This window comes from Aythya ferina, assembly GCF_964211825.1.
Source record: "Aythya ferina genome assembly, chromosome: 17".
NCBI lineage: Eukaryota > Metazoa > Chordata > Aves > Anseriformes > Anatidae > Aythya > Aythya ferina.
Window position 1 is genome coordinate 13,811,846 of NC_140316.1, and position 22,589 is coordinate 13,834,434.

Consider the following 22,589-nt stretch of genomic DNA (forward strand, 5'->3'; position numbering starts at 1 on the left):
CCCCTCCCCCTGCCCCATTATTCAGCCTGAGGCTCTTTGCAACTCGCTTGCGGAGCGAAGATGCGCTAAGCTCCTGTAATTTCTTAGGAAGATATTTATTTCTTTTTTTTTTAATAGAAGGAAAATCAAGTCAACGCTCGAGAGCGTACGCAGCAGTTTACCGCCATAGGAGGAATTAATCAGTCTATAAAGTTCAAAACGTACAAAGAGGGAAAAAAAAACCACCCCGACTGATCAAACACGAGGCTCTTCTCTGAGATGCAAAGATAAAAGCCTTTTCCTCCGCACGCTTCCCCGCTATTGGCAGCCAGTGGGGTCAAGATATTTTTTTTTTGTTGTTATGGAAAGCCAGAGATAATTAATGTTGTTGAAAGAGGACTCTGGGTTCGGCGTCTGGCAGGCGAGCCCCCGAGTCTGGGATCTGGCAAAGCCGCGGCGAGCGGAGGGAAAGTTCCCCGCAGAGGGAGCTGCCGATGTAACGGAGCAATAAATAACACGGGGAGATAAAAAAAAAAAAAAAAAACCTTTGGAAAGCGCCGTGGAGCTGCTGCTGCTCCAGGACGGGGCTCAGACCGTGGGGTCCCACCTGTGCCACGTCTCCATGGGGTCCCGCGGGACCAAAGTCCTCCAAATCCTGGCACCAGGAGGTACCCGAGGGGGCTCCACGGCCCCGTTTGCCTCATGCGTGATCTCTCCCGGCTCCTGCAGCTCATTTGGATGTGTCCTGTTAGGGCGCTCGTGCTAAACCTGCCCTGATAATCGATAGATGTATGGTCACCCGAGCCGTTTATGCATCTCTTCTATCAAAGCCGTGACAACGAGAGATCAAGACGTGAGCGGGGCAGGCTCATACATCGAACGCTATTTAAAAAGCAGGATGAATTAATTACCGCCATTAATGACCGGGGATAGACTTCAGGAGGCTGCAGCCAACGTCTGGGAGCCTCGAGCAGGGAGAAAACCACATCGGGGAGCCTCCGCCGAGCCCAGTCCCCGAGCATCCCATGGGCACGCCGCCGAGACGTGCCCTCCACGCGGGGCTGGGTTTGCCCCATCCGGCTGCTTCCCCAGCTCCCTCTAATTAGCATTATTTTTTAATTGCTTGGGGGCGTTGCTGTCCTTTCCCAGCCCCCGTCGGAGGATGCGGCGGAGCTCGCGGCCCCGTGTCCGTGCCGGTTATTTGTTATGCAGCAGCACCAGAGCTGCTCTCAGACAGGGCTTGTCAGCTGTAAAAGACACTGGCAGATTTTATTAGTTGACAGAAGGGTTGTTTTTTTTTTTTTTTTTCCTCGTGAAAATATTAAAAAGTCATTTTAGTTTAGAAACCTAATTTTAATTTAGTTAGGTTTTAATTTAATTTAGGTTTTAAATTCATTTTGCAGCAGAACTCAATTTTTCAAGCGTAATTTGATGCCGTCAGTGGCCATAATATTTAATGCCCTACCTATAAATTGCGGGGATGGCTCTGAGATGATTTACAGGGCTCAGGCTGATGGGGCCGCTGGATGAGGCCGTGTCCCAGCCCCTCACATTGCCCAACATGGGAGAGGACAGGAGGAAGGGGATTTATCGCGGCGGCTGCTGCCGTTACCGCCAGGAAACGGGAGAATTATCGAAGGGATTGAATTATCAAGAAGCAGCACTTGTAGTTACCTGGATCACCTGCAGCCAGAGGGGATTTGTGTGGTTTTTTTTCCCCCATTTTTCAAATCAGGAGAGGCCCCTGTGAAAGGCAGCGGAGTCGCACGAAACGCCATCCCGGTTGAACCCATCCGTCTAAGCGTTCCGTCTAATTACGGTACGAGGGAAGTCTTCAGAGCATGTATCGAGCATTATAAATGGGGATAAGATGATTCTGGTAATGGCTTAATGAAACAGGTGAGGTAGTTTGGTCTGTCTGCCCGCGTCCCTGGGCCGCAGCCAGATTGATTTGGCAGGGAGCAGCCCCCCGAGTGCTCGTCTTGTTACACATCGGAGCGCGTGTCCATTAGGAGCCTTTGATTTTCCTCCTGCTTTTGGCTTCCGAGTAGCAGCCACTGGCTCATTTCATTAGCTGCAGGGTACGCCGCACCCCTGGAAGTTCTTGCAAGGTGGAATTTGTTTATTTTTGGGGGAAAGAAACGGCCACTTGCAACCTCGAACCCACGGCAGGCTGAGCCAGGTGGGGAAGGGCTGCGGAGAGCGATGGGCAGCAGGAAGATGGTGGGGACCTCAGCATCCCATAATGGCTGAGATGTCAGGGATCTCCTGGTCCCTCTGGTCCCACATGGCCCCATCAGGGCCATACAGAGCAGGGTGCCCAGCACCATGTCCTGGTGGCACTGGGGGATCTCCAGGGAGGAGAACCCGCAACCTCTGAGCAGCTGGTCCCGACGCATCCACTTCCACCTCTGTCCTTGGGGGTCTCCAAACCCCAGCGGGATGTGGTCCAAAATGATCCAGCTTGGTGGGTGGCTTGGGCTGGTCCCTCCCGAGCTGCATTTTTCCCTAAATCTGTGTTTCTGTGCTCAGTATGCCTGCAGTGGCTCCAAGCAGCCTGGTGGCATTTGGAGCCTGGCTCCAATGGAGCTGAGGTGCCCGGCGTCCCTCTCCCTCCAAACCGTTTGATGCTTTTGGTCAATTTTAACCCAATTACCGCAGACGTATGCATTGCAGAGATTAACTTCTGCAAACTTCCACCAACATCGGCCTCAGGCTGCCAGAGCAAGAGATCTGAGACTCTCATCCTCTAGGGAGAGCGAGGGGCGCGAGCACAGGCGTGCTACGAGACGCCGGCGAATCCACAGCTGCCACTGCTATCTCCAGGCTGCCTTTGGGCTCCCACGGGGTCTGGATGCCAAGAAGGCCCTGCTCAGAGAGGGGCGGCCGTGGCGGCGCCGAGGGCGAGGTCCCTGCGCCCCGCCGGGGTGCCCGTCCCCGCCGGCGAGATGCCACCGCGTCCCCCGGGTTGTCACGGCTACTGACGCATGGGACCCCGGGGAGTGGGCTGGGAATTAATGGCAGCCCCGGATAAAGGATTCCTGTCTCGGCCGGGTTGATGGATTACATTGATGTGCCATTTGTCATACTGTAATTGTTCTGGCAAATGTAATACCCACTAGTATAAACATTGTGCTGCTTTGCTAATAAAACCGAAAATAGGAAGAGAAAGGATGATGCAGTGCTGTGTGCGCTCCAAGAGACGCCGCCCCCTCGCCGCGCTGCCACGGTGCTCTTCCTCCCCTTCTGCCCTCCTCCTCCTCCTCCTTCTCATCCCATTGGGATCCTGGTGGGTGGTGGGAAGGGTCAGGGCCCCCTCCTGCCAGCCCCAGGTCCCCCCCAGGCTCTGGATGCTTGGGTCCTCGTCCCCAAAGGCACAGCTTGGGGTGCCGGCGGCCGTGCCCGTGCATGGGATGAGGCTGATGGAGCAGAGCCCCAAAATCCCGACCCATCTGGGTCTTCTCCCATTTAGATCATAAGGAAAACCCAAAACCGAGGGAGGAGGAGGAACAGGAACCCCCTCAACACCTCTGCGAGGCCCCCACAAGCCTGGGCTGCTTCAGAGGCGTCGCAGTTCCTACGATTGTATCTCCAAATGTTTTTAAAGTTTATGCTTGACCTGATTCATAGAAAAAAAAAAAAGATAAACACCCTTTCTGTGTTTGCAGTCATATGTAATTTTTATCTCTTGACCTTTAAACGTAAGCAGCAGTAAAATGAAGAACTATGGCAGTCATTTAACACCCTGCCTGTACTAACTGGTTTCTGCCTGTGAGCCGTGGTTTTAAATTGGCTAATGCAGAATACTTGCAGAGCTAATAATAATTCAGATTACTCCTGTCAGCTATTCCGGTTTCATGGGTAATTTAGTAGTTGAATAAATTTTTAAAAAAATTCATTCGTTCCCATGCACTGTTATGAATCAGTAGATGGTTTACCATTGGCAGCAGTAACTGTAAGAAGATTTAAATTGCTACTGAAAAGGATTTGAGTGAAGGTAATGTTTTATAATGTTCTAAGCCATATGCACTACTTTCAGGCCTCATCAGTTTTACATTGATTCCTAGTGAAGTGTTTAATTGCATCATGAATGCAATATAATTCAGTTCTTTTTGCTAATATGGTATATATCTCAAAGTGATATACAGCACTGACAGTGAAGACTCGGGATTTTCTTAGGGTTTTCGAGCACGCGGGGTGCGTGCGGCTGGGAGCTCTTTGCTCTGGGAAACTTCTCGGCTCCGGCATGGGTTCGTGTGCTGGAGTTCACCAGGATGCGTGCGTGGGCACCAGCAGGGAGGTGCTGCACACACACACACGTGTTCGACGTGCCCGTCACACACCAGGGCTGCTGACCGACACCTAACAACCCGTGTGGTGCCACAACTCCTTTATTCGTGCCGGGTTTTCTTGCAGGGTTTCCTTTCTTGCAATCTTTGCGACTTTATCAGCAAATCGAGGGCTGCCCTGCCCGAATTCCTAGGCGATGCAGGGATTTTGCCACGTGGAAAATTCAGCTTCAGGTGAATTTCAGCCCGTGGAAAAGCTCCCTGGAGCCCACAGGGACCTCTGGGGTGCTTGGTGCAATCCAGCTGGCGTCCCCATCCCACGGCGCGGTGCCAGCTCAGAGCTGGGGCAAGGGGCTGGGTGGTTTGTGGGGTGGCTGGGGGCAGTGGCTGGGTGGTGAGGGCAGGATCTGGCCCCACACTCGGAGCCTTCCCACCAGCAGCTCCTCCTTCACCCCAGTGCTCCCCTCCGAAAGCCACCGGGGCAGGGCTGCGCTCCCGTCGCGGACCCTAACGCGATGCCAAAGTCACCGACGCGATTACGCTTACATATATCATGTTAGAGGAAATGAATACTAATTCAATACAAACTACTAATTCAGTAGAACAGAAAATTGCCGAGAGAATAGAAAATTGCTGAGCGTGCCGAACCTCGGCATCGCTCGAAGGAAACGCTTTGGCTGCACCTCCCGTTTCGGGAGCTATTTTCAGTGCTGCCGGTGGCACACTTGGCTGGGGCGGCGCAGGGCACACCGGTGCCAGGATGGGAGCAGCTCCAGCCCTGGAGTCCCCTCAGAGCCCCCCACCAAGCTTCCCACCTTGGGGAATATTCTCTTGCCCTCTGCTTTCAAGCCCAGGGCTCGTAGCAAGGGGTAGGAGACTCGAGGTGGGACCTGCGCCCTCGGATGCGGCGCACGGGGTTGGTTTTGGGAATATCGGTCATGTGCCGTGTTCAGGGCGAGCTGTAACTGGGGCTCGTGTGGTTTCTGCACTGAAATGCTAGGGGAGTCTTATTGTATTAGCAATTTCCCATCAGATCCTGTCATATTAGTATTGTATTGTATTAGTATTTGTTTCCACTAATGTGATGTGAAAGTTGCTAATATGATAAGACTCCTGCATTGTATTAGCGAAAACAAATATTAATATGATAGGATGGAAAATAGCTAATAAGAAAGTAAGTTGCTAATCCGACGTGATGGATCTCCGGCACGAGCTGCCTGCTGCTCTCCTGTACTTTTCCAGGAGTGCCCTGAGCCCGGCTCAGAGGGAGCAGGGAAGAAGCACGGATGCGTGAGGACGGGGTCGCTCCCACAGGGATGAGGGCTTGGCTGCAGCCAATATTGGGGCAAAGACGAATTTATGGGACCGAGAGGCCATGGTGCACCCATACTGGCTCCTGCCAGGTTTTTAAGAGCGTGTCCGACTATGATGCTACGTAACAAACCCTTTCCCAATTTATTTTTTTTCCAGCCACCTGAGCACAATATCAATTTCCGACATCAAGAGGCAGGGTAGGTGAGCCAGAGCTAAACACAAATAAACATTAAACAATTATTGGAATTTGGGTTCATTTGAAAAAACCAGCAGGGCTGAGGGAACGAGCCACCTATTAGCTGGGAAAAGCGATGGGGCTTTTTAACAACATGCTGTTTCTTGGCGGAGGCTGGGATTTGGGCTGCACGCGCGGTGGCAGCCCTGGATGTTATTGATTAAAGATGATGGAGCAGCAGCACAATTATATCCCAGTTTGTGCTCGCTGCGGTGGCACCGCCAGCCTCCCGTTTGTCTGTTTGGTTGCTTGGCTGCCCCGGGTTTCTTCTCCTCCGGTCTCGTCCCGGTCAGGATGCTCGGGGTGGGGACAGGGACTTGGCTCAGTCTTAGTGCCTTCAGATTTTGGGGGTGGAGATGTTTTTAATTGCTTTTTTTTTGTACATAATGGTGATTCCAGAAGTGCCTCTCCCTGGCGGCCGGATTGATACAGATAATGGGAATATTTTGGGAGGATGCGAGCAGCCCGTGCCGTGTCTCCACGCCAAGACCACAACATTTCCCCCAGCTGGGGCAGATCCGGCCCCATGGTTCCCCAGGCAAAAACGTGGGGAATTGGGGCTTTTAGAGCATTTCCAGAAAATTCTGAGCAGGCACCGGGGGGATGGCGCAGAGGTAGCGGGGCCGGGCTGTGCCACGCGGCGCCGCGCGCAGGAGCGAGCGGATGGCTCGCGGGGAGCGTGCATCTCGGAATCAGTCTATAATGCAATCAATTCTGTATATCCCTAGTGAAACAGCAACATTTATTTAACGTCTTTTATAGAGCAGCTGAGTTTTATCACAAATCACATTCCATTTCTATTCATCAGGGACCCCTTGAAGGCTAAAATGCACTTACTTTCCTCCGAGGAAGTTTACCAATTCTTCAATAAAGACCCATTTGCCTCCGTATGTAAAATTGACACATTTATTGAATATTAAACATTTGTTGGGTTCTCGTGCGCTTCTTTCGACTTTATCTGCTGCCCTTAAAAGTCGTTAGGGGAAGGATACATCAAAGTTGCAATAAAGGCTTGTTTATGGACGGGAAGGAGAGATGCTCCGCGTCGCCGCAGGGGCTGGTTTATCCCATTTGTGTGGAAATCACCAAGATTTGGGCGTTTTGGATGTCAGTGGTAACGCTGGGTGCTCGGAGCAGCCTGTCTGTCCTTGGCAGACACTTGGCATCGTTTGTCTCTGATTGCTCTAAAGGACTTTTTGTGTATAAAAGCTGTTTCTGGTGGTGTGAAGGTCGGGGTTGTGCCGCGGTGCAAGGCAGACCGCTCTCCACCGGAGTCAGTCCAGCTAATTAGCAGGAGGTCCAATAAAACAAGTTTTTCTTTTATCACTGTTACTAAGTGCCGTTGTAAATCAATTAAAATGTATTCTAGTAATTCTATTTTTTTTTTCCCCTGCCCACTCCGGGCTCTTGTTTAAGGAAATACGGAGCCATTAGCAGGATCCCGTGTACATCTGTGCACGTGCTGGAGGCGGGAGGGGATCGACCCGTTGCGCTCTGGCACGGAGCACACAGTGGTGATATGCAGGAGCTCACCACTCCCCGTGGTCCTCCATGAAGCCACCGAGTCTGCTGGGGGAACTAGGGGAAGGCACGTGGGTTTGGAAGGGTCTCCTCCTCCTGGAAACACCGAGGTTGTTGCCAATGGGGATCTCAATAGCCACGGTTTTGTATTGCTGAGGATGGCGCTGCATCCGTCCAGCACAGTCCTGGAGGTGTTTTGGGGTAATATTGACCCAATATTACCTGGCTGGGGTCGTTTTGGCTGTATTGGGACCCAGTGAGCGATGTTGTGTCGGAGCAGCCTCTCTCAGCCATTTTATGAGAAACGAGCTCGTTAAATCATTGCGCAGGGACGCCAGCAGCAGCCTCACCCCCAGCTTGTGCCAGGATGGGGCCAAACTCTTGCCTCTTGCTGTTTTGCTAATATGGGAAATTGCAAATGGAAATAAAGAGCATTACGGTTGAGATTTGGGGTTGCTGGCTTGTTGTTAAGGACTTAATGGTGTCTCTTGCTCGCCTCGGGTGCAGGTCTGCAGGACAGGTCCGATCCCTGCAATACGGGGTCCCTACTTTGCCACGATCACAGCTCAGTCTCCAGGTGCTGGGTTATAATGCCGGGCTGGGAAATTATGCTTTCAAAGCTGAGCCACCCCAAATTGCCCCCAAAGGAGGAACAAACGGGTTTGCAGAGGGGCCAGGTACCCCCAGCCTCCCCTCCAGCCCCTCCGTGCAGAGGACGGGTAGGTGACGCCGGCCAATTTTAGGGGCCCCTGTCCACGTTAATTTATAAAACAAGCTGGCCTAATAAATGTCACCTAAATAGAGCTCCAGGAATCGTAGCTCATCTTGAGTGCACAATAAACATAATATACGGCTGCCTCTCCGAGCAGGCACCCGGCACTGCGGCCGCCTGGCCGGGCGGCTCGGCTCTGCGACGATTTTCCACCCGCTTTTATTTTTCCTTCTCCATCCTTGTGAGAAGCACTTGGAAAATGCTGGCGTGGTGGGAAAATGTTGGTGTGATGGGCTTCTCCTTCTCTGCCTGTGGGATGTTGCAAATGAAAGCCTTCGGTGGCGGAGGGGACACCGGGGTGGTGGGAGAGGATTTTGCCCCACGTTGGGTGGATGTGGGCAGGGGATGGGTTTTGGGGCAGCGTGTGGGCACCGTGCCCCGACGAGTGCCTGGCACTTTGGGGTGCCCCTGGTGGGAGTGATCCGAGGAGAAAACGTCAGAAAATGGCTCTTTGTAAAAAAAATAACCTTCCCGGTGCACCGGGAGGCTCTGCTTTATGGGTGAGGGAAAGTGCTTAAAATGCTTAGAGGGAATAAACAGCTTTTAATGAAGTTACATTGCCACATAATGGGTATCATAAAATTGCCTTCATAGTACAGGGTCCCAGGATGGCTTTTATTATTGACTGAGCTGGAATCCTGTCTGTAAAGCTCCAGCAGCTGCGGAGAGGCGAATGCAAAGTCTTCTTAAATTACCTGATTGAAATAACTGGCAAATATTCTGCTTTGCTGCTTTGCGGAAGGCAAAGCTGCCTTTGGGGTGGTCTGTCAGACCTGGTTTGCAGATCCCGAAGAACACAGGAGTTTCATTGCAGCAAAACAGATGTTCATCTTGTTTCTCTATCGGCTGTTTGATGAGAAATTTATTGCTCTTCTGCTGGGCTGGAGCTCCTCTGCTGCGGAGTCTATTAGCCAGCCCGGGAGCTGGCGGGAAGCCAGGCAAGCAGTGTTTTGATGAAACCCATGAAAGCCCCGGTTCGAAGGCGCCAGTAATAATGCATCGGCTAGACTCTTCTGATTGGGCAATTGATTGCTCTGATTTGATTTATTGATCAATACCCTCAAATTTGGCGTCTGAGAAGCTGAACTAATCTTTAACTGCTGCGAACATCTCTGCCTGGTGGAGAATTAGAGCTGATAAGGAATGTATGAAAGGAATCTGAGCTTATCTTAATCACACAGTGCCCCGGCGCTGCCTGTGCTGAGAGGGAGTAGATGTGTGCAGAACACAATCACCAGGCAGAACAGAGCAGATCTATAAATTGATGGAATTCAAAGCCTCCAGCATCGATTACCATTATAACAAACAGTGGCGCACTGAATGTCTGATTATTTTTAGACAAAGATTCTGTGCTCTCAGCAGCAATTTTGCTGATGCTGTCACTGTGTCAGATGTCTGTTGTTGATTGCAATTAGATGCAATACAAAAAAAAAAAAAAAAATTTAAAACTATCTCTGCCTATAGTTTTATTTCCACTTATTAAATCTCCTCCTTTGTTTGCCTCCTCCTAATGTCTGCAGCTGGATGAAATATTGCATTACCAGAAGAGATCTCTTATATTCAGTTGGGTATAATCACTTTACAGATCATTGGATTATATCTGATATGCTTCAGATAATCCTGGGGAAATGTGGGACATTTACTCTGCCTTGTTTAAATACGCCCTGCTTTAGGCTTTTGACTACAAATCTGCATAACATTGGGGTGTTGCAAACAGCTCCACAAACCTCCGAATGATCTAATTCTATTAAAACACCGATCGATTCCCCATGACGTCGTTCATCCTCCCGGGTGGTGCCGGAGGTCCAGTGTGGCTCCCCGGTGCTTGTCACATTTTGGAGCTCTTTGTGGGGGGCTCCTGGGCCAGAAAGGTGAGGCTGCCCGTGGGGCACCCCACTGATGACCCGTGGCCACATTTTGGGACCTATCGGTGCAGATGCAGCTTGTAAGGGACGTCTTTGCCTCGTGCTGAGTCCCCTGGCTTTGTCCTGCAGGGAGCTCGGCTGTCCCCTGGGCTCTGCGCCTGCAGGAAGGCGGCGCAGGATTTCAGGGGGGGGTTCGTGGCTTTATCTCATCCCATCAGGGCTCAGGGGACCCCGGCACGGAGCCTGGCCGTGGCCCTGGCCTGACCCCGGAGAGCTGGAGGTCTCCTCTTGAACCTGACCCCACCTCGCGCAGCCACGTGCGGCTCCCGGGCTCGATGGAGAAATGCAGCGCGGCGGAGGAGTTATGCGCTGCTGGCAGCTGGTGTTTTCTTTCTTTGGGAAATCTAATATATTGATTAGCTTTCTTCAGAACAGCATCAATAAAGCGTATAATGGCATGGCTGGTGCCTGCGGCGTCTCCTCCCCTGGTCCGAGTCCCCCTGGAGCCGGGAAGCCTCCGGCGGCGGACCTTGGCCACTGCTCGTGCGGCTCCGCGGCCCCTTCCTGGCAGCGAAGCTCTGCCCGGCAGGCGTGCACTGTTGGGCACCCTACTCCTTGGCCTTCCTCCTCCTCCTCCTCCTCTTCCTTCTCCTCCTGTGCTGCTGGGGGTGCTCAGCCAAAGCCCGACCCAGAGCTGTGGACTCTGGCTGTGCCGTGGGGCATGGTCCCACTGCGGTCCTGCTGTCCCCATCCCCAGACAGCCGGTGTCACCAAGCTGCTGTTACACACGGTGGTGGCACCGGTGGTGGCAGATATCACCGGGGGCTTGTCCCCCTTGGGGTACAGCCTCTGGGAGCAGATTGTCCCCAGGGATTGGACTTGGATCCCCAAGTCACGGGGGCTGCTGCTCCAGGCCCTCTGTCACCGCCAGTAAGACGGACGGAGATCCATTTTCCATTAGTGTCTAAGAGAGTTTAAAGGGGTTTTTATTGTTGTTTTTGTGGTTTGGTTTCTTTTTTTTTTTTTTTTTAAGCTGATTGATTGTGATAATGAATGGATCCCAGAAATAGTCCGGAGCGGCGGCGTGGGGCCGGTGGCTGGATTTAAAGTCCTCGTTGGCGCTGAACCCTCCTAACTATTTCTGTCAGGCTGGAGCAGCTTTCATCTGTAAAATATGCAGGGGGGAAAGCAGGATCTTATTTAGCACCCTCCTAAGCACCGGGCTGACCTCAGATGCCAGTGTCTTTAGGAACGGATGTCTTGCACTTGTCAGGAGCCGCGTTATATACTGCTGGTTTATTTATTTCTCCTTGGTTCACTGGACAGCGAATCCTTCCCAGGAACACGGCTCGAGCCACCACGCCGCGCTTGTCAAGATGCATCACGCTCCAAGACAGCCCGGTCCCAGCCCGATCAATCTTGCGGCTGCTTCTGCTTCGCTTTCCAGCTCCCTCAGTTTGCTTTTTCGGGCTTTTTTTGGGACCTCGGGTCCGGCTGTTGGGGTATTTGGGGTGTGCTGGGGGAGCCCTGTAAGGATGGAGGTGGCCGGGCTGCGCTGCGCCGCTGCGCTCCCTCGCTATTGACTCGCTTCGGAGAGAGGTTTTGGGGGAAAATTGACAGCTGATGACTATGGGAAGATGTTTTCAAAAGGAGAAACAATTTACAATAATTAGAAATTTATAAAATGTCTTTAAACATGGTGGTAATAGGGATAAGAAAACACTTGCTGCAATGTAATCAGTTATTAGCAGCTGATCATTTATCTGGATGGATAGTTGCTGCTGGTACACGAGACACGTAATAAAAGGACTCTTGATTAACTAATTTGAATATCTTTTGAGAACAAATTCCGAGTTCTCTTTTTTCTCCATTGTAACGGATCCGTACATCTGCGAGATAAACACTGAATGAATATGGAAATGAATATGCTGCTGGAAGTGGAGCCCTCGAACGCCGCCGGCACGGCCGCCCCTGTCCGGCTGCGGCTGGGACAGAGGTGACAGCGGGGGCGCACGGGGACGCTGCAGGGACAGGGCAGGATCGGGCTCCCCACCAGCCCCCATCGCCATAAATCCCACCCTGACATCCTTCCCTGTCTGCCAGGAGGGGAACGGGGTGGCAAAATACCCATCTGGGGGAGCTGCCCACCAGCAGCCACCAGTATAACCCGTTGGATAGCCACCCTGGGTAGATGTCTTTATTATTTTTTTAGCACGGCCTTTTCGTGTCTTCCTGGGAATGGAAATCTACCGCGCGTCCCCAATCTCTGCCCTTTCCGAGATCCCATTGCAGCTGCTCTGATAACGCGCTGAGAAGCCCGATCCCATTTCAGGCGGCCACATCTGGCGGCTGGGCTCGCCCATTTCTCCTTTTCCCCAGCCCATTTCTCCTTCGGGCTCCATCCCTGCCCCTGCCCTGGGGACGTGGCTCTGGCTCTGGCCCCGCCAGGTGCCTGGCACAGCTCGGTGATGCTCAGAGCTGCTGGCACCTCTCCTCCTCGCCCTGTGTGCGCCGCAGCGAGGAGCCGAGCCCGCCTGGCTCGAGCTGCAGTTTACAGGTGATTAAACCCAGCTCGGTGAGGATTCAAGCATTAATATTGATGCGAAAGTTTTTAATAAAATATAGGTAGATGGAGAAAGAGCTATCGATTCCTATAGGCCTTGTATTTCTGCCTTTCTCCCGCTTTATTGTCACGGGGAAGGGGTGAGGTAGCGGTGAACGTGAGACGAGGACGTGGGGAGAGGAGGCTGCGGGCACGGGATGCGCTGGGGCCGTGTGGAGCCGCAATCAAGCCGGCGTGGCCGCCCCGCGATGCCGGCCCCAATTGAGCCGTGCTCGATGCAGATAATTAAGGCATGATTGGCGGCCCCTCCCCAGGCAGCGGGGATGCATGGGGAGGCTTTTTCGGCTCGCTCGGCTCCCACCGGCGCTCCCCGGCCCCCCGCGGCCCCCGACCCGCTCATAAAAGCTGGCTCTGCAGCCCGAGCTCCTGCGCCGCACCGAAAGGCCGTTAAAAAGATGCTGACGGCCGTTTTTCACTCCCTGCTTCTCTGTATACACACAGGACCCGGTTTTTATCTGCTTTCTCTCCAATATTTTTTTATATAACAGTGAAATATTTATATTGTCCAATAAAAGGCGGTAAGCTCGCAATCTCTCACGGATTCATTTGAGACCGGGAGCTTCATTGTATGAATTTTACACCCAGCAGTGACCCCTGATAATTGACTCCATACATCTTTAGCATCACGGATTTACATAATACGTAGGGGATGATGGATGGCTCGGGTAACCCCGCCTGCCTGGCAGCACGGCTCCTCCTGCCCGCATCGCATCGCACCGCGGCGCGGCCAGGGGGGATTTTGGTGATGCTGAGCAGCTTCAGCCCCTGCAGTGCTTTGGCTCCGTGCCCACCTTGGTGGGAGCACAGTCATTGTCCTCCCGGGATTTTGGTGGGGGATATGAGGCTGGAGGAAGCTTCGGGTGATGCTTGAGCTTGACCTCGGAGCAAGCGAGCCCCGTGTCGGCTGCGGGTCCCGGTGGCTCCGGTTCCATCCTGCACCGTGCTGGGTTTTGGAGCGGGTTGGTCCCTGCCCTGTGAGGGCAGCCAGGAGGCTCTGCACTGTCTGAGCCTGATGCACCATTCTTTAATGAGCTGATGCACGTGGGAGAGTTGGCGCGAGGAATGGGATTTATGGAATAACATCCTGCAAGGAGGGTGCTCTGGCCCCGTGGAGATGGGCTGGGAGGGGGGTCCCCCGGTAACATCCCCCCTCTCCCCATAGCTTCTTATCCAGAAGGATCCAAACCTTGATCTGTGTACCTGGTGGCTGTGATCTCAAGCAAAACCATCACCCTTCTTATCCCAGCCCACGCATCCCTGCTCGCCACTTCCCACCTTAGCAAGCCCAGTTTGCCCCAAAACGCTCCCTTTTTGGGTGCATCCAGGCAGGGCTGCTCAGGGCAGGTGAGCCCGCAGTGGGTGCATGGCCCACATCACCCCCTGCCACCCGATTTATCAAAAAGCAATTAATGGCACCCCCCCCCCAGCTCCCATTTTCTGCTTTCCGTCTCTTCCCGCAGACTGCAGGGCAGTAATTAGAGTCTGGCTAATGAGGTTCTCATGGCAGGGCCGTATGCTCTCACCAGATCTGCCCGTCAGACAAAGGCCCCTCTGCTCCCCTGTGCTTCGTGGCAGTGATGTTTTACGGGTGCTCTCGACACGAGCCAGGGGATGGCAGGGTGTCGGGACGAGGTGGGGACCCGGTGGCCTGGCGGTGGCTGTCCCGTGTCACCCTCGGTGGTGGCACCGCGCGGCGCCGGAGCCGGGGCCGTGATTTACGGCGACGGCACCGAGGGTCAGTTGACTTCATATCAGCCCCATCATTTTGTTTCGAATCCTGCCGAAATTAAAAAGCCGTATATAGCCTGAAAATCTTATTTATGAACACTTAAGTGTAAGTAAGTCACAGTTGGACTGCTTCCCTCCCCGCTGATGTATGTAAGCTGGCAGCAGAGTGGACTCCGAATCAAATCTGGCAATACAATATGCTGTACTTGACTATTTTGACACTAGGAGTGTGATGTTTTTTTACAGTTACTGATGAGCTTATGTCACTGCTCCTTTTGGAAAAGAAAGGAGGAGGGTGGGCTGGGGGAGAGGAGAATATTGATTAACCAGCTCCTGATTATCTCAGCCACCCTCTCGCCTTTGCTTTGCTTTGGTGTCGCATACATAGTTTCTTCAATTATTCATATAAACCCCCCTGTCAATACTGCCAACATGCCTCGGCTCCACGGCAGAGAGCGAGATCATTCCGGGGGAATTACAGTTGTGCAATCTTAAAAACAAACGCTCCTAAACCACCTTTTTTTTTTTTTTAACCTCCCCGTTTCTTTTTTTTTTATTTTTCCTCCCCTCTTTTGTTTTTGTTTTGTTCCAGAAGGAGCTTAATTCTGTTGCTTCCGAGCTGGCAGCGCAGCGGGAGGAAAGTGAACAGTCTCATAAACATTTAATTGAACTCAGCCGGGAATTTAAGAAAAATGTACCTGAGGTACAGTATATTTGCCGTTATAGAATTAACTCGGCAGGACGGCGTATTTCCCTCTGTTGAAACTAGATTTGGAAAAGCGGCGACGTAAGTGACTAACAAGAAAGGAAGCTAATTAGGCACAAAGACGAATCGCAGCCCCCGACCTGGGGCTCTTCTCGTTTCTCCCTCGCACGGGCGCTACCGGGGGGCTGTGGGGACCCCGGCGCAGGAGGATGCTCGGGGTCTCGAGGTGCTTATAAAAAGCAAGCGCTGAGCGCTCGGCGCCGAGATGCTGGCGCTGGGATCGCAGCCCAGATGGGGGGAGATGTGGTTTTTTGTTGCCTTTTTTTTTTTTTTTTTTTCCTAAAATATGGGAAAAAATAGAAGACAAGAAAAAAAAAAAAAAAAAGAGTAATTCCAAAATAGATCTCGGCGGAGGCTGTTTGCTGAGCTTGGGGGGGTGGATTTTCTGCTTTGGACGTGGGATGGAGGAAAAGCAAAAGCATTGAAGGGGGTGCTCGCTGGAGAGGCGGGCAGGGTCCTGCACATCGTGCCTGGGGTTTCTCCACCCGGTGTGACCCCGGTGCTGGGATGCTCTGCGCCCACCCTCCTGCTCCATGCTGGGAGCTTCCCCGGCGGCTCCGGCTGATTTCGGGTGTGGTGCCCGACCCCAAGAAGGACAAGGAGGGCGAGGGAGGTTTGGCACCTCGGGGTGCCTCTCCTCCTCCCGGTGCTGTGGTGCTGTCTCGTCGGGGGCCGCTCGCCGCCTTCCTCTAATGTGCTTAGATGGAAACCCCCGGGGAGATGTCGGTACTCCGAGCTTGCCAGCAGCGACACATTAGGATCTGTCATCTGCTGAGCATTACCTTATTTTAAATCTGTCTCTTTGGAGCTACGTAACTGCATAAGAAAATATTAAAGTAAACAATAACTGGATTTACACAAATGCGGCTGATTTCCATATTTTTCATCACTTCATTTTATTACTCAGTTTACTGATATGCTCATTTATTTATAGGGCAATCCAGTATTGATTCATTCCAATGCACTATGCATAAACACATAAAAGAGAGTGATAACAATAGGAATACATTTCCAGTCTTTTAAATACTGCATTTTTTCCGATAGTCTTCATTAGATCCGCTACGCGAAGATGAGCTATGTCCTTCGGGGCGCCTCAGCCCGTCCCTCACCCAAGTGCCTTCGGATTTATGGTGGCAGAGGTGACACCAGGGTGTGATTCCCAGCCTGGTCCGGCTGCTTTCCTCCCCCCAGGTGTTTTTCTGGGCGGGTTTTGGGGGAATTGATCCTAAAAGGTGGATTGTGCTCCCTTCGGTTCCATGTTTTTTTGCCAGGTAGGGCAGGATGGACACCAAATTCTCCTTCACCTCCCTGCCCATCTCTTTGGCCCCAGCCTGTCCTCACGGAGGGCAGGAGGGATTATTTCCTTTCCTAGCCCATGGGGATGGATGTTGTCCCTTTGTCACACGGTGTGTTTGGGCCGATAACCCCAGATGGAGCCAGAGGCACCAGGAGGCTGATGCTCACTCATCACACGTGGTCCTTGCGTTGGCATCTCCATGCAGATGGAGGCACGAGCCCACCCCAGGAGCTCACATCCTGTGGCCGTGGGGCCCCGGGGGATTTTTTCCCCCTTTTTTTTTTTTTTCCTCTTTTTATTTATTTTATTTATATATTTATTTTCAAACTGCACTTCTCGGCGCGCTCCCCATGAATATTTACCAGGGAGAGCGGAGCGCTCCATCATCTGAGTCATGGGAAGGAGCCCATAAAAACGCGGTGATGAATGGCAAGAGTTCCCCCTCTATTCCTTCTTGTAAATGGGAAGAAAAAAATCATCTTGAAATATTAACCTGCGTTGCGTTGGATGGGCTTTTTCTGCTGTTTCTCCCTGCCATTTCCAAACTCAGCTCATATACATTTAGGCTCCTGCACCCTTCCTGTATGATTTCTTTCTCAAGGAAGGAGAAGTGGGGGCCAGGAGGGAGAGTGAAAGAAGGCATAAATTGTACCCGCGGAGAATAAAACAGGCTTTTGTTTTTCGTCCTGATTAGATAAAGGCCAGTTTATTTCTCTGGCGGAGAATCACAAAAAGCTGCCCGTGATGGCAGTTTAATGGCAACAGCTTGAAACGGACCAAGTTTGAATATCCTTGCGACGGAGAAAAGAGCAAAGCGAAAGCCCTGCTAATTACAAAAGTTGCTTTATGAAAGATAATTCAAAGCAATAATTTAGCAAACATAATCAAGTAGCGCAGATGGGGATTTTGATGAATAGTTTGCAACATGCAATTAGCAGCTCTTGCAGTTACATATCATTAACCCTCAGAGCACAAAAATTATTTTCTCATTATTAGATGAAAAGGTAAAATTAAGCTGACTAGACAGTAAAGGAACAAACTACAATTAATTACCTTCATTTATTACAGTCATTATTTTAAACTTTTTTTTTCTTTTTTTTTTTTTAAATTCTGATAGATAGATGAAAACATCTAAATTAAAAGTTTTGTTCTGCTAAATTGGAGGTGAAACTTCATGGTGCCCGCACCAGGGCACGCTGCTCTCCTGTGGGACGGAAGCTGTGTCCCCAGCCCAAGGTGGTTTGGGGTGAGTGGCACCAAAATCCATCTGGCTGTGAGCAGAAACCCTTGGATCACCTCATTTCTGCCCCAATCTTGTGCATCCTGCCTTGCCTGAATGCCCGATGATGCTATTTTAAGTCCCCTGCCCCCTCTCTTCCACCAACATGAACCTTTCAAGGGTGTTTTTTTTTTACAGAGGCAGTTCCTCACCCCCACCATGAGCCGCCCTGCATGTTTTGCATATTTTTACGAGAAAATATCTCTTGTAAATACGGGAATAAACCCATCCAGCCACGTATTTCTTGCCCGAACTGCTTGGTATCAGCCCGCTCTCCGGAGCCGCCTTCGGTTCGCTCTGCAGCCCCTCGCTTCGGCGCGTGCGTTGGGAGCAGATGGTTTACAGTCGCCAACTGTCAGTAAACGCGCTGAAAAAATAAATTTGGGAAAAAAAAAAAAATCTAAACTTGGCAGTGGGAAAAAAAAAAAAAAAAAACATATATAAAATTATGTCAGTGAAAATGCAAAACATTTCTGAAATGTTTTCGCCTCTCGCTCCATTGGGAATAGAGGTTGGGACTCAGCTGGAGATGGCTCGGGGGCTCCGAGCGGCCAATTTGGCATCCCAGAAGTGGTGATGGAGGTGCAGAAGTTGAAGACCATGGGCAAAGTCTCTCCACGAGATTTCCCTGCCCTACCAAACATCCATGAGGATGGTGGCACCGTCCAGTGCACCCACGGCCAGCAACAGCAAAGGCTGGCATGGGAAAAGGGGGGAAAATAATTCCATCGAGATTAACGTCCTCTGAGTCCGCTCTCAGGAACTTTGCCAAAGCATCACTGAACTCATCAGGAAGTGTTACAACAAAATTAAGAACCAACAGCAATTTTCTTTCATTCGGTATCCCATGCTTTATAAAGTAAATTATTAATGCATTTTTTTTCTCAGTTAAGCAGTTATTTGCAGCAGTCTCGGTATATTTCTCATTAGAAATAACATCATCTGAAGAACTTATATTGATTCCTTTTTTTTTTTTTTTTTTTAATCTGCGAATCATGAACGTGAACAACATATTTATATGACGTTCCCTATAACTAGAATTCTCGGGCTTTATTTTTATATTATTGATCTTTTTTGACGTGAATTGCTTTTCGGCCTTGCGAAAATGTTGTAAGCTTTCCTCCCTTGGAGAAATGGGCTGGAGCAGAGGGAATGATGGCTTGGGTGGGCACACGAGGGGTGCGCGAGCGATGGGATCGAGGAGCCCGTCCAACGCCAGCTCCTTACCACCTCTGCCCATCCTCCCACTCTTCCCATTTTCCCTTGACTTCTTTACCAATCAGCAAAAAAAAAATAAAAAAATAAAAAAAAAAAAGAGAGAGAAGAAAATAGCTTGAATGTATTTTTTCATCAGTTTTCTTCAATGTTTGGGGTCTCTGCCGCTGCTTTCTCCCCCGACAGCTGTTCCTCCTCGCTTAGAAAGAGCTCATTTGTGTTTTACTGCCACGAGTATTTAGATGGAAATAACCAACTACTTATCCCGCACTTGATCTCGGGGATGCGAGAATGAAGGCGCGCCGGTGCGCTGCGAGCCCCGCGCACGTGGGGAGGAGGCGCGCGGCCGGGCTGGGGAGTTTCGCCGTCGTGTCAGTCAATTATAATAATATTTCTGCTTCCAAATGTTTAAAAAGTTGGCTTCGTAAGGTATAATCATGGCACAGAGGCCAGCCTGACAATAGTAATTAATTAGGCTATTACGCATTCTCCAGTGATAATTGCTTTGCTGGAAAGTCACCAGCCATGAAAAAGAGCCGGCGCGGGAACGTCATCCATCAAGCGCCGCCGCTCCCGCGCCGCGCCTCACCTTGAGCCCGCGTGCTGCGGAGGGAAACGGGGGGAAAAGAGAGAAATTAATGAGAATCGATGCGTAATGCGGAGGCAGAGGTCTCTCAGCGTTGTGCAGGCTGTGGGGCTGAGCATCGCTCCCCTCGTCTCTTTTTTTGGAGGGTGCCCTCCACTTCTGGCAGGGGTTGACCTCAATGTCTGTCCTGCAGGAGCAGAGATTTGGGGGCTTTTCTGCAGTACCCAGCAGCTTGATTTGGGGGCTGATGCCCCCGAGGATGCTTTTTTGGGGATTTATTCATCTCCACATGATGATCACAGGCAGCTTCAGGACTATGGTTAGCTGTCCCTGAGTGGGACCCAGCACGTTGAGCATCTCTGGAGAGGTTCGATCGTGCTGCTAAAATCCCCACTGCAGCCTGGTATTTGGGGGAATTATCCCTATTTGTGAAAGGCAGAAGTTTTCCCAATCGTAGCTGACATTTCCTGAAGTTCAGTAGGACACATAAAGAGCAGAGCTGATGCCTGGCTCAAAATCTATCAGCTGTGGTGGGCTTGTTGCTAGCGAATAACCCTGGTGATCTGAGCTGGAAGGTGCCAGCCTCATCCCAAACCCAGCTCATGGGATGGGCGGCCCCAGAAGGTGGTGTGGGTTTTGTGCCCAAATGTGTAATTTTGGGGCTGATGAAATGAATGCTGAGGTTATTGAGTGGCTGCAGCGCAAATTCAAGATTTCCCTGGAAACTGTCCAAACGTTTCGCTTTGATGAAAGCGTTTTCAAGTGGTTTGGGCAGGTTTGGGGTCCCAAAACGATGTTTTGATTGGATGTTTGCCTCCGTGTGGTAGTTTTATGGAGGAAACCAAACCTGAAATGAAACAAAACGCTCCAATTCAGGATGAGCAAAATCTCCAGGAGCAGCTGGGCCTTTTTGAACTCCTCATTCCTGCAGCTCCGACTGAGCTGCTCGGCCCTCCGCAGAGAAGCTGAGGCAGTGGCAGCATGTCAGAGATCCCCCTTCGCCAATGCTTTGTGTCTGTAACATGAATTCAGGAATAAAATCCCAATGGGAACAGCCCAAACTGACCCATCTCAGCCTCCTGGCAGACCCCTCCATCCAGCAAGGTGAGCGCAATGCTCTCCCCTTGCCCTGCTCGACGTCTTCCCCCTGCTCTCCGCAGCTTTATTGTTACGATTTCAAGGCACCCGAAGCCAAGTTTTGGAGTGGAATGCTGAAGCGAGCCCCCAGATTCCTCCTCTGCATCGAGCACGGTGGTGGGAAAGTCAGTTTGTGTGTGAGATGCTAAAAAAAAAGCCGGCCTTATACAATTTTAACAACAGAAAAATGATCTTTGTGCTCCAGTGCTCCGCGAGCTTGGAAGGAGAAGGCAGCTCTGCTCAGGTGGCTGGTGAATTACAAATGAGCGGCTTGCTTTTGTTTTGAGTGACAAGCAATTTAAATGCAGCCTGGTGTGGCACGCTGCAAGCTCTGCGAGCAAGAAGGGTGCAAAAAAAGCTGCCCTCGGCCTTGGTTGTGGTCGGGAGCCGCGTTTGGGCTTTGGGGACTTTTGGGGCTGGGAGCATCTCTGCTGGGGTCACCTCCACTGCTGGCTCTTGAGGACAGCGGGGATGTTGTGGCCGTGATCTCCTTGTCCCATAGGGGCTGTGCCCTGTCCTCTGCTGGATGGGCACAGAGTGGGGTGGGGTGCCACAGCAGGGGCACCGTGGCCTTGGGGGTGGCAGAGACAGGGGGACGTGGGCGAGGAGATGTCCTGGTCCTGGTCCTGATGTGTGGGGACATCACGAGCATCGCCCTGGCCCCGCTGTGCCAGGGATGGCTGTGGGCCGGATCCGTCCCAGCAAGCACAATAACAGGCAGAAATCTTATTTCTTATTTAAGCGCCGGCATTAAATTATAATTTTCATTTACTCAGAGCGCATCAATGATTTAAAGTGGCGTGACATTACAACGGCGTGAGGAGTTTGGCCACAGGCAGCGAGCGGCTGCGCGGTGCGGAGCGGGCGCAGGGCGGGCGTGTGTGGCCGTGCAGGATGCGACCCGGGCTCTGTCCTTGTCCCTCTCGCTCACAAAACTTGCCTCTGAGCACGCAGCCTCTTGCCCAGCAGAGCCGTTCCCTCCTCCAGCCCCATCTCTCACCGCCCTTTTCCATCTCCCCGCAGGTGATTGCACTTAGTAAGAGGAGCAAGGAGGCTGAGACGGCTTTCCTGAGTGTGTACAAGCAATTAATCGAAGCTCCAGGTAAGGAACGCGGTGGCGACCTGGCTGCGTAGCGAGTAGCGTGCGACCCACCGGCAGCCTCGTGCCCGGAGAGGAGCCAGCACCGAGGACCGGGACACGGCACCCGTCCCCGTCCCCGTCCCCGTCCCCGGGGCGGCTGGCAGCGCAGACGTCCGCTTTTGCATGTTGCTCTGGAAATCCCAGCCGAAGAGACAAGTGGAAACATCTTTTGCCATCGCTGTGTTTCAGCCCCTGAGCCAAATGCATCTTGACATTAGAAAAGGAATACATTTGCTCAGCCCTTGTAATAACACTGCGGCTATCCCCAGTTGTCTTTTCGACGGTAAGTTCACCGAAACCGCGGAGCTCCGGCTCGCAGTGCAGCTCCTGGCACCGTCCGCGCCGCGCCTCCAGCTTTTGGGGGCTGGAGCCCCCCCAACAGCCTCGGGAGGGGGAAACTGAAGTGCAGGGCTTGTCTTGGAAGAGCCTGTGCTAGGGCTAGCTGGTGCCAGGAGCCCTCCCAGCTGCTGCCATGGCCTCTGCTGGCTCCCCGTGGGCAGCCCTGGGGTCTCGGCTGCGGTGAGCACCGAGTGTCCCCGACACGGGGACCCCCGCGCCAGCCCCAGCTCCGAGGATGGAGAGCTTCAAACCGCCGAAGATGTGCAGAAGGGCTCCTGCAGGGCCACTAATTCATTTCCCAGACATTTAGGAATAACAAAATGTTTTAATGATTTCTTAGGGGAATTAGGGAGACATATTTTTGTCCTCATTAAATTTTATCCTGTGCTATGAGAACCAAATGTCAGCTCGCTTTCCAGAACCCAGCAATCTTCCCTCCCCGTGCCCACACACACGTGCACACCCCGACACTTCCCCCTGTGGTCTCAGCACCTCAATCTCCC

General features: G+C 51.9%; 1 protein-coding gene across 1 annotated transcript in view; it reads left to right on the top strand.

The window, feature by feature from the left end:
• CUX2 (cut like homeobox 2) overlaps positions 1–22,589 on the top strand; it is a 58,017-nt gene that overhangs the window by 19,595 nt on the left and 15,833 nt on the right. The window contains exon 3 of the mRNA XM_084491485.1: positions 21,630–21,708. Coding sequence (XP_084347611.1) covers positions 21,630–21,708 — 79 coding nt within the window. The remainder of the gene's footprint in view (positions 1–21,629; positions 21,709–22,589) is intronic.